The sequence below is a fragment of the Notothenia rossii genome (genome assembly GCF_949606895.1).
Source record: "Notothenia rossii genome assembly, chromosome: 8".
NCBI classification, from domain to species: domain Eukaryota; kingdom Metazoa; phylum Chordata; class Actinopteri; order Perciformes; family Nototheniidae; genus Notothenia; species Notothenia rossii.
In genome coordinates this window covers 29,080,217-29,092,928 of record NC_136906.1, presented here as the reverse complement: position 1 = coordinate 29,092,928, position 12,712 = coordinate 29,080,217, and the positions used below count along the sequence as shown (strand labels likewise).

Sequence of the window (12,712 nt, the reverse complement as noted above, 5' to 3'; positions counted from 1 at the left end):
ACTCTGACATGCTTCAATGCTTTAATGTTCAAAAAAATATTTTCTCATCTGGCCGGGTCTGTTCAATCAATCAATCAATCAATGTTTATTTATATAGCCCAATATCACAAATGTTACATTTGTCTCAGTGGACTTCACAGTTTGTACAGAATATCAGTATGACAATACGACACCCTCTGTCCTTAGACCCTCACATCGTACAAGGAAAAACTTCCAGAGATAGCCCCACAGTTTAAAGGGAAAAATGGGAGAAACCTCAGGGAGAGCAACAGAGGAGGGATCCCTCTCCCAGGACGAAAATCGAAAAGATAATACATTTACAACGTAGGTAGACCAAATGTTTGGAAAGACCAAATGTTTGGAAATGCATGTGTCTATAATAAGAAGATGAATCCACGAGGATGTCAGCAATCTTGTGGGAGCCATCAGGGAAGTAGTATGGTGAGAGTCAGGCAGGACCGCAGAGACAGGTTCAGCCACGACTCGAAGTCCAGGACTCAGACCCAGTACTCAGGATAGAGGATCCAGGACACATGACCACAGCAACAGGATCAGCCTCGACTCAGGATCCCGGTGTATACAGTATATGGACCCAAAAAAAGAGATTTGGGGGAAGCTGGGTTAATCGGAACATGAGAGTACACAGGTACAAACAGACAGAAAGACGGAGTAAGGTGTGTCCCCCCAACAGTCCAAGCCTATAGCAGCTAAACTAACATGTCTACGTACATGCACTCCCTTAGGATAGGTTGAGGGAAAAGGGTAGCAAGTAAGAAGTAAGAAACAGAGGTGGAGAGGCTCACACAGGGAGAAAGGTCCCCACTGGAACCTGAATTGGTTAGAGGTATAGGAGTAGGTCAGTGGCTGCATTCCACACTCCAGGTGCCGGGCTAGGCGTTCTCTGCAACCTGTTACCCTCTAATAGAACCTCGAGAGGTCAGAGAGGGGAAAGGTTTTTGGATAAAGTTTTAAATAATAAATGATCTAAGTTTTTAGGATTTAAGTGAAAGAGTAAGAACTCAAATGTATACAGTAGGTGAAGAGACACAACGTATCTACGTCAATGCACTCTTGTTAGATGATTTTATTTTATCACCATAAGCTTTATCAAAAAGGAAGGTCTTAAGCGTACTCTTAAAAACGGATAGGCTGTCTGCCGCCCGAACACAAACTGGAGCTTGATAAGAAAAGGCTCTGGCTCCCATTGTACTTTTAGAGACTCTAGGAACAACCAACAACCCTGCATTCTTGGAATGCAATGCCCTAGTAGGACAGTAGGGTATAATGTGTCTCTGTAGGCGAGAAGAATAATTTTTAATTCTATCCTGTGTTCTATAGGGAGCCAGTGTAAGGCAGCCAGAACAGGAGTAATGTGGTCCCTTTTCCTAACTCTGGTTAGTACACGTGCTGCAGCATTTTGAATCAGCTGAAGCGTCTTGACCGACTTCTTGGTACACCCTGATAATAAGGAGTTACAATAATCCAACCTTGAAGTAACAAATGCATGGACTAGTTTCGCTGCATCGTTTTGAGGCAAGATATGCCTGATTTTGGCAATGTTGCGTAGATGGAAGTAGGCGGTCCTTGAAATTGATTTTATGTGGGCGTTAAAGGATAAATCCTGATCAAATATAACACCAAGATTCCTTACAGTCTCACTGGAGGCCAAAGTTATGCTATCCATAACTAGTATATCTTTAGATAGTATGCTTCGTAGATTCTTTGGGCCGAGTACAATAACTTCAGTTTTAACCGTGTTTAACATCAAAAAGTTTAAGGTCATCCACGTTTTTAAGTCCTTGAGGCAGTCTTGAATTTTATTTAGGTGATTGGTTTCATCAGGCTTGATGGATAAATATAGTTGAGTATCATCCGCATAGCAGTGGAAATGTACAGAATAATTCCTTATAATATTGCCTAGCGGAAGCATATATAGTGTGAACAAAATAGGTCCAAGCACTGAGCCCTGTGGCACTCCATGGCTAACTTTGGTTTGCATGGAAGATTCATCGTTGACACGTACAAACCAAGAGCTTTCAGATACATAGGACCTAAACCAGCCTAAAGCAGTTCCCTGTATGCCAACTAAGTGTTCTAGTCTTTGCAATAAGATATCATGGTCGATAGTATCCAATGCAGCACTGAGATCGAGCGTAACAAGAATAGAGACAAGTCCCTTGTCAGAGGCCATTAGAAGGTCATTTGTGACTTTAACCAGAGCTGTCTCTGTGCTATGATGTGTTCTAAAGCCAGACTGAAAATCTTCAAATAAATCGTTTTTTTTTTTTTGTGTTGTGCTTGGTCCACCACTTAGAGATGTCCCGCCCCTTTGCCTATCACGTACCATGTGATAAAACGCTAGCCAATGAAAGCATGAGTGTCACATAGTGATGTCACTATGTAACTGAAGTAAACAATGTCCAAGTCCAATGGATGTGTTTCATGCAGGGGGGCGTGTGGTAGAGAAACTTATTTTAGCCTTTGCAGACCATTTACATTCACAGAAACATATAGAACACACGACAGGAAAGGGAAAACCCCCATAGGGTCTCTTAGAATCCATTCTCCTAATTTTGAAAGTAATTATACTAAACTACAAATTGAGCTTAGACCATAATCTATGCTATCTTCAAAGCCACAAAACTCCATAAAAAAATAGTACTTTTACCTCACAATAAACTTGCGTTGCGGTTCTACTCCTGCCTTGATTCATCAATCAAGGCTGTATGAGAGCGGTGAGACTTTTATAAATAGTATAAACTTCACTTTTAGGATGTTAAAATATGTTTCCCCGCTCCATCAATACATAACTTTACTTATACTGCTACTCCTTTCTGCTTTTCCAAGCTGGCGGTGTGTAACCTGCCTCCCCTGTATTTAACACACTTTGGAATACAGAAAAGTACCTCATACCACCCCACTTTAAAAAATCAGAACTTTAAAATGTGTGTGTTGGTGTTTTTGAGTGAACTCCATGTGCAGCTGGAGGTGGGTGGGGTGGAGCAGCAGGTTGTGTCGGCACACGTTAGTGGTCGCCTCCAGCCGCTCTGTTTATAGCCACTAAGCTTTCCACTAGCCCAGCACTTTCCACTCCTCCTCAGCACAGTGCAGCCTCTGTGGCCCCCTGAGGCCCCGATTAAAATAAAAACACAGCTGTATATATTGGTGCATGAAGTTTTAAATGTGAAAGTAATTAAAACAAGGTGCTGAGCGTGAGGCTCCCCAGCAGCTTTCTAACACAAAACATATTTTAAGAGTGTATGTTCACCCTGCAGGATTCTAATGCTCAGGTCTGGAATGATGCTAACGTTAAATACCGTTACTCATTCACTCAAGTACTCATATGAGCTCTTTTATTGCTACTATGCACTTATACACCCATTTTAAAAGCCATTTATAATATATATGAGATATTGGCTTTATCCGATCATAGAAAGGTAGTGAAATGCAGAACTTTGAAGGAATAGCTCTAGATTGAAAGCCTGATATAATATACACTTTTTTGATTCTATGTTGTAATGGCCGTGGCATAAAAAGGAAAAAGGTTTTATGGCATATTATATATAAAGACAGCCAAAATGATAATAAAAAAAAAACAGAAACCTATCTCCCTAGAGTTGTCATGATCTTTGTTTTTGTACTCTACGTTTCCTGTTTTATTTTTGAAATCAGTTTTCCCTTTGGTCTTGTCTTACTTCCTGTCTTGGTGTTTTCCCGCCTGTTCCTGATAGTGTTCACCTGCTGCCCCCCCCCCCCTACATGTTCAGTGTTTCTTTGTATCAGCTTTTGTAAATAAGAATTTGCTTTTAAATTTAAAAGTTAACTCTGCCTGCCATCTTATTTTTGAATGCTCCTGGGTCCAACTTCCTGACAAACCCTGACAAGTGTTGCCCTGGGTAATACACAGTGCGTGAGTAAAATTAGGCTACACACACACAAGGAGGTGATCAATGTGATTTACTGCTAGAAGCTCAGAATGAAATGTGACTGGTTCAGGTCCTACATGAAGGTCCGTTTTGATGTTGAAAAATAACTTGACAACATGAGGAAGAAGAGATACTGTAGAAACTGTTTAGAGTTTATTTTACTCCAATATACCCAACAAATAACTGAAAAGAAACTGACATTTGTGATGAGTATATTTGATATTGGCTTGCATAGCTCACGTCACGAGTAAAAACATAGGTTTTGTTTGTGGAGTACAGAGCAACACTCACCACTGCACATGCAGGTGCTACACAAAGATCAAAGGTCATATGTCTTTGGGTGGCTACCTGAAAGATGCATTGAGAGAATAAAGGTGGTCAAAAGGTGTTCAATTAAAACTTGGGAAGCTAAAGTCAAATGCAAAATATACATAATTTCCTTTCTTGGCCTAGCATTTGATTGTGTGATGGTTACAAAATACAATAAAATAAATAATAACAAAAAAATAAGTATACATTTTAAAACACCACATAAAATCCAGACTAAAAGTCTAAAACCAGGCCTCAGAGTGACAACGTGCGGGAAGAACATCCGTAATGGTTGTCTGTCCTTCCTGTTAATCTTAGACAATGAAGGCAGGAAACAGATTCACACATTAGGAAAGTGAATGAACTACTCACTGCTGTCCCCCCCAGCCCAGCGCTGGAAGCTGGGGGAGGGGGGGGGCGGGCTGGTCCTGGGATCCGGCCCCCTCCCTGAGATACAGACAGGAAATCCCGTTAGAGACGGAGACAAGGAAAGAGTGACTTGGAGGAGAAACAGTCAGGATGCCTCTGAGTCAGAGAGCGCATGATGCACGCTGAAACATGTTTTCATATCCTTGAGTGAAAGCTCCAACATGGAAAAAAATACTGTTCTCATTTGAAATTTCAAGTGCTTTCAGTTGCCTAGTATCTGACATTTTAAAAATAGTTTATCACTAATACAAAAATCATATCAAATTGAAAACAATACTAAGATCCAGTTAAATATGTATGTTCTACTAGACCAGCATAGTATTGCAATGCTGCATTGATTGGCTCTTTAAAAAAATCTAAAGAGGTTTGTCCTACTCATCCATTGTTCTGAAATACTCACTTGGTCATATGACATGGAAGCCATTGAAAAACACTTTTCAATGAAGAGATACTTCATTTTCAATAAAATATGTATACAACCTGCCCTGATAAACATATTCATTTATCAATAATTATAATCAAAGCATTTCATATATATTATTCTGAAATGGACCAATCTGCTTAATGAATACTTTTACTTTTGGTTTTTCAGTATATGTTGATGCTAATACTTTTACTTGAGTAACATTTTGAATGCAGGACTTATACTTACTTAACCCTCCTATTGACCGGGAACACCATGGGTGTTAAAAAGATGACTAAATCATCCAAACTTCAATGAAAGTTGTGATCAGCAATTGTATATGTTCAAATATCTGCTGTGAAGGATATCAAAAAGCCTTAATGCAATCGAATGTAAAACAAAAAAGCTATGATTGATGAAAGTAGTAAATCGGTCAGATTTGACCCGAAGACAACAGGAGGGTTAAGAGAGTATTCCTAGACTCTGGTACTTCTACTTTTACTCAAGTACAAGTTTTGAGTACTTCTCCCCCCTCAGCTCATTACACACCTGCTAGTTCTGTAGGAAGGTCTTAAACTAATTGCCATGGTTACATCTCATCCCCTATTTCTCTAACAGGGAGACTCTGCCACTGTTTCTCCTCTGCAGGGACACCACTGCCCTCTGCTGGAATATGTCAGCTGGTGCAGGGTGGGAAAAGGCTGAAATTGAAGTCTCACTCATAATGTGTCATTTTGAGTGGACATAATTAAAACAAAAAAACAGAATTTTCCCTCTGGAATCAACAAACGGTAAAGAAAAATTAGGGCCTTCACTGGAAATGATGAAGCAAACCATGCCATTTTTATGTATTAATCCTAATGACAAGACATATATATATATATAAAATAATGACTACTCCCGTATATATATATATATATATATATACGGGAGTAGTCATTATTTTTTAAATTATAGTCAAATGTGGACTTATAGATAGAGCATATTAAATAAACATCCTAAACATGACCCAAGCAACTGAACCAATATCTGCTTGTAAATGACACTCCATTTTACTTTTTACTCACAAGGATATATGTCGGGGGGGAAACTGTGTGATTGAAATATTGTTGCTTGACCTCCAGATATGAATCTTTGACACTTTTGTATTTCATTACTTCTACTTATTATCCAACAAGTGTAGTTACATGTGTCCTACAGTACCTTGGCTAGGTTATGTATGATTGTATGATGCAATGAAAATGACCTAAATCTAAGGAAATGTTAAAACTGTTCATCAGCTCTTTAATAATGACCTTCCTTGAAGGACATTGACTGAGAGAGTGAGGGTGTGAATGTGTGTGCACGGTGACTCGTCAGAATACATTTGATTTTGAGAAACTACTAGCTCTATCTGCTGTATACGTTCCAACTGAGTTCTATGTGTGTGTGACATGTAAAAGTGAAATGCTGACAGGTGTGCCTTTTTAAATTGTAAAGCTGGCTGAGGCTGACTCCAGCAACACAATGAACAGTTTTATTGTTTTTTCACACATTGAAAAACCAAACGTCTTTGTTGTTATACATTTAAAGCTGATGTATATAAGGGCTCCAAACCGTTCAAAGTCAGTTTAATCATGTTATAAGTGTTTTTGAAAGGTACAAATGTTCCATCAAATGTTATTAACACACTCTGGTATTAGAACAATGATTTCCGATAGATATTTTATATTAATTTTACTTTGCTTTTGGATAAAAGTCACAGCTTTTCAGCTTCGCTAAAAGACAGATTCAATCTACACAAGATTGAGTTATATGGGAGTGGTTTGGGTAAGTGACGTGTTGATAAGGTATCTGCGTTGTTTCAAGTAAGAGGACAGGATTACAATAGTTAAACTAGGAGACACAACACAAGTGGGATGCACTGATGCATAACCCGAGGCCTTAATGAATTCATGTCATATCGACAAATTCCTCAAAAAGACCCATTACACCTTTAATCTACGTACGAAAGTCTCATATATTTTTCTTCTGCGTCAAAAAGAGTTCAAATTGTATTAAAATTCAATTAAGAACAGATCAATAATCCTTGCTGTGGTTAGTCTTGAATTATCCCGACACACCACATCCTCCTGCCACAAATCTATATCACCAAATGTTGATTAATCCGCCACTGAAAATAGTCCCAAGAAAATGCACCATGTCCTCACTTATTTTAGCAAAGATATTCAGCTTTTATCAGGATTGTATCTGAATCTATTGAGATTGATTTACTGCACATTTGGATGGACACCGATAGCCAGGTTTTCTTTAAAAATTGTTGGAAACTTTAAACGAATATCAAAAATAAAATCAGCCAAAGAAAATGCAAATGATCCTTGTTTCCATTTCCTTCCACTATTTGATTATGAGGACAGTTTCATTGAGATAAACAGCTGGAAGACCCATCACAAACCAATACCTTTTCACTCACTCACTGCCTTCTTATACATCAGTGCATCCCAAAGTAAACGCCATTTTAAAAATACACACAAAAATATCAAATAAATAAATATTTTTTTTTAATATTGCCTTGTATTGATTTTAAATAATGACTGTCACAAGTCAGCCGCACACTGTTAACTTGCACACGTGAGGTTGTGTCACTGAGAGAGAGAAGGCACAGCTAGGATAAAGCAGTCAAATGGAGCCCTTAAATCTGATTTTAGGAGCTAGCTGAGTTCTTATATATAACAGCCACAGTCCTCCATCAAGAAAAACTGCACTAAATCCTGTAAGGACAACATTTCCACATTCAGACAAAAAAGATCAATCTATCTGCAGATTTTAAGTCCATAACAGTCAGTTGTTGTGTGCGTTTGTGACAGATAATGTTTTTTCCAACCAGTATCCTGCACTTTTCAGATAGGTAGGTAAAAAGGGTAAGAAGCATCCCTGTCCTCCTTCTTCTCCCTTTAGTCTTCATCCTGGATACTCTGCTTTTTCTTGGCCACCCGGGCCTGGCGCATCTCCTGCAGGGTCTCGTGAGGGTCCATGATGAAGGCCAGAGCCACGCTGGCAGTGCCGTCGCCGCTCTGCCGGGAGAAGCACAGGAAGCTGGCCCAGAGGAAGGCGCAGCAGCCCATGAAGGCCGTCCGCAAGTACAGCGGCATCAGGACGAAGTTCAGGAGCTGCAAAAAGGGTGGTAAACATGATGTGAAGTTACAGATATTTATATACACTGTCGTCATTTTTTGTTTTCAGTGAACAGAGTTACTTTCTTATCAGTTGGAAAAACAGTCAGACAAAACAAAGCTCTCCAAGGATTTAAAAAAAATCCATAAACAAGCAAAAATAATAAATGTGTAAAAATGTGCAACAAATGTGTATTTGCTTTATTATTTACCTGCATGAATGGCCAGTACATGAGTCCAGTCTGAAGAGGAAAAGAAAATGAAACTATGAAAAAATCCATATATGCCATTTTGGAAAAAGATATGGGTCTTAAAGGGACCCTGTTCTGCTTATTTTCAGTTTAATTTTTGTATTTAGTGCCTCTACTGTGACATGTTTCCATTCTTTAATATTCAAAAAGCTCTTTCTCATACTGCCTGCGCTGCAGCACCTCTTTTCACCCTCTGTCTGAAACCAGGGCCCAGTCTGCTCTGATTTAACCAATCAGAGCGTCCAGTGATTGGTCAACAGCTTAGAGTTGTCCTGTCCCTATCATTTACAATGTGTTGGAGCACTAGCCAATAGAAGCGTGAGTGTTACATAGTGACGTTGTGATGTAACAAAAGTAAACAAAGGAATCTAAGGGAGGCGTTTCAGGCAGGGGGGGTAGAGAAACTCCATTCAGGACACCATTAACTAATGATACGTTGACATTTACCAGGATCGTGAACCATTAATCCAGCAGCATTACACATGATTTATATTTGGCATGATATCAGCTGCTGAAACTCACTGACTTTTTTAATCCTCTGGCAGTAGCCGCGGCTGAATTACCCAGCTTGCTCTCGGGCTACGTGTCCACTGCGCAAAAGCGTCAGCGAGCACAATCTGGGTTAATCTGTTTGAGCAGCAGCAGCATGGGGAGGGAAGGTGACTTTCCTCTGCTGGATGCTGCTGAGGCCTTACCTTCCAGGTGTTGAAGAACTTGTCTCTCCAGTCTTCAAAGATGTCCTCCTTACCCTCCAAGATGCTCACCCCTGCAGGAGAGAGGAGACTTTTAGGTCCAGTTTGAGTTGATTAAAAAACTTGTGTAAGGACCGTGATGGATTGCTAAATGGGCATTCCGGGCAAAGGCACAGGGGCCCAAAGTTTCAGGGGCCTGACTTACAAAATGTTGTTGAAAAATAATCAAACAACTATGAATGATTAAAAATGTCTACAAAAGATAAATAAAATAACTTTGTAGGTGCAAATCAACCACATCAAGACGGTAAAGGACTGAAAATGGACTCAAATTGACGAAAAGTATATTCACATAAGGACTTTTCACGAAAGAAGATGCAAAACCACCATGAAGCACGCAAAACAATCACGTGCAAAACACACACAAAACAAGCAAACTATACTACATATAAACTTGCAATAATGATAAATACAAAACCACCACACAAACATTAAAAACATCTACAAGTAGACACAAGACAACCAAAAACAGATGCTAATTTACTAAAAATAGACTTTTTAAGTTTGGGTGTCTTGTTTCTAAGGAAAGGGGGAGGGTGAGGGGGTCCTACATTTTTGAGCCCAGGGGCCTAAACTCTCAAAAATACGTCCCTGACTCACCCTGAATGATATTTGACTGAGGGATGACCTTCACAAGAAACCTCATTAAACCTCCCTTTTGTGTTTCGTTGTTATGATTGCATAATATTTCATATTGAAGCAGCCTGAGTGCATGTTGTTGAAGCAAATATTCTGAAAATTTGTACAAATGTCCCTGGTCTGTAGTTTGACATGAATCGTTTTAGAGATATTAGGAGTTAGTTAGGTGCACGTGAATTGACAAAGCCCTTAATTGTCTTCGCATTAGATTGGATTCACCATTAGGCTGTTTTACCTGTGTAGAAGGCACTGGTGGCCAAAGGCGACGCGAAGCTCTGGTCCAGCAGGAGTTTGCGTAAAACCATTCCGGCGGACTTCCCGGGGAACCGTCTCTCCAGGGCTCGCAGCCAGAAGTAATTAAAGTTCCCATGGAAACTAATTGCTACAATAGCCACGTTGCGCGTGTGTTTCCAGTCAATGTTATCCTCTTGAGCTACGAGCTGATGGACCAGGTCACCGCCGGCGAACAGGCACCCATACAGAGTGACATTGGCCAACCAGGGAAACCTTTTGGCGGCCTCTTTGAGCACGACCCTCCTCATATTGGCACCACTGAAGGGACGCTGTGGCTCCTAAATTGATGCTGTTAGGTCTTTGAATGGTTTTTCAGCCATCAAAACGTAGGCATAGTGGTTAAACTGGTCTCACCACGGCCGGATATCAGTCTGCTGGCCGGCACGACGCTATCCATCTGTGCGCAATAATTAGAAAGGGATTAAAAGGCTCCACTGGCTGCGGGAATATCACACATTACCGCTTCTCAAATGAGTAATGAGAAATACACACTCATATATGCGTAAAAACTGCCATGGCTCCAGTTGGTCACTTGGAAAGTCTTTGAAGTAGCGCGTCCTCGAATTACGCATGCGTAAAATCCATCAATCCACCCTTTCCTTATATAAAGGAGACACGGAAGAAAAATCTGAAGAGGAACAATAATATAAATCTAGATATTTCTGTCTGCTTTCACTCTCAGTGAATCAGGTGCCTGTCAAACAAGTCCTGCCGGTCGAGCTCTAATCTGAGGGATTGTCCCGGGACGCTCAGATGTAGCCTCGATGACCGTGTACGTAACTACGTCACACATAGCATTAGTTTGCTGCGCAGTGATCTGCGGTGACCAAACAGCTCCCTCTCTTTCTCTAGCTATCTTGGGACTCTTGTACTATGTGGTTTTGTGGCATTACCATTGTTTCTTCTTTATCTAATTTGCAGGCTGGGATTAAAGAAACTGTAATTGCAGTTAAGAAGCAGCTGGGCCATACTACTTTGGCCTAACATTGAACTTTGACCGTCTTGCTCATGTATGTGCTGAGCAAAGGAATGTGCGTAAGAATAGCCAGAAAGGCATGCTGGCCCGCATCCTGAAAAGGTGTTGGTATTTTTGGCTCAATGCATTTTACACTACTACATACTTAATGTTCTTTAAATGGCATGCCTTATAGTATTGGAATACAAGTATTGGAACGCAAGTGTAAGTGAATATCCCTAGTTTTACTTATGATAATCATAATATCCATCTATTACGCACACCATTTCTGTATAAAATGATACGTTTCAAATATAAAACTCATTAAATTTAGACTTTATTTGCCTCATCTACGGATCTTTCAAACATACTCTACTGGTTATTAGGTTAAACATAATTACAAAAAGGAATACATTAAATTAAACATGATAAATGTATTACAGAGGTGGTAGAAGTACTCCGATGTTGTACTTGAGTAAAAGTAGAAGTACCAGAGTGTAGGAATACTCTGTCTGTTGCAAGTAAAAGTCATGCATTCAAAATGTTACTGAAGTAAAAGTACAAAAAGGTATTAGCATCAAAATATACTCAAAGTACTAACAGTAAAAGTGCCCATTATGCAGATTGATCCATTTCAGAATAATATATATGATATGTTTTGATTATAATTATTGATGCATTAAAGTGTTATCAAAGCTGGTAAAGGTGCAGCTAGTTTTAATGACTAGTGAATGTATACTGCAGGGTAGCTTGTGAACTCAGTTGGAACTAAAGTCTGATTTAAGACTTGATTATATTTCCCATCATTAATCCAAATCTGTAAAGTAAAGGGACAAATATATGTAGTGGAGTAAAAGTACACTAGTTACCCCTGAATTGCAGTGGAGTAGAAGAACAAAGTAGCATAATATGGAAATACTCAAGTAAAGAACAAGTATCTCAAAATTGTTCTTAAGTACAGTACTTGATTCCCACCTCTGATGTATTCAAGCAGCAAGCCAGAACACATGGAGTTTCTATTTTGTGCCAATAGAGGGCGAAGTTACTCCACAAAGGGCCTGCAGGGGCTAATGTATCTGTACAACAAATAACGGTATGCAAATAACGCAATGGTTGATATAACACCGAGGCTGAAGTCACATATCCTACACTTAATAAATATGATAGCAAAGAATGCAAGATATTACAGTAATGTAATAAATACATAGCATCCAATTTTTTTTTGTTGAAAGATTTGTTTTTATACTATGTTTATATTTAAAGATGCTCAATTTTCAGTACAATTGCATTTGTAAAATTCACAAAACTATCCATTTCTGCAAAAAAAATGTCCAAAACAAAGCAAAAGTGCACACATGTTTACAGAGGGACACAAATGTGGTCGCGTAAAATAATACAGTAACATTCTTCAACTTCACTACATTACATATATCTATAAGGTAAAAAAGTGAGGACATATTACTGACATTAAACATCACTCTAAATTAAAAAAGAAAGAACACAATAAAAGTAAATAAATACCCAGCTGCAACATACATTTACATTACAAGTCTAGATTTGAATTAATTTCACAAGGAGGTTGATTAGGGACGGGTGAACCGA

General features: G+C 39.3%; 1 protein-coding gene across 1 annotated transcript; it reads right to left on the bottom strand.

Moving 5' to 3' along the window:
- Nucleotides 1–6,569: 6,569 nt before the first annotated feature.
- On the bottom strand, nucleotides 6,570–10,901 carry mpv17l (MPV17 mitochondrial membrane protein like). Its single transcript, XM_079645529.1, has 4 exons — nucleotides 10,097–10,901; nucleotides 9,166–9,236; nucleotides 8,432–8,461; nucleotides 6,570–8,216 (listed from the first exon to the last, which is right to left on the bottom strand). The coding sequence occupies exons 1-4, from the start codon at nucleotides 10,401–10,403 to the stop codon at nucleotides 8,001–8,003; spliced, it is 624 nt and encodes a 207-aa protein (XP_079501655.1). The 5' UTR covers nucleotides 10,404–10,901; the 3' UTR covers nucleotides 6,570–8,000.
- Between the last annotated feature and the right edge of the window lie 1,811 nt (nucleotides 10,902–12,712).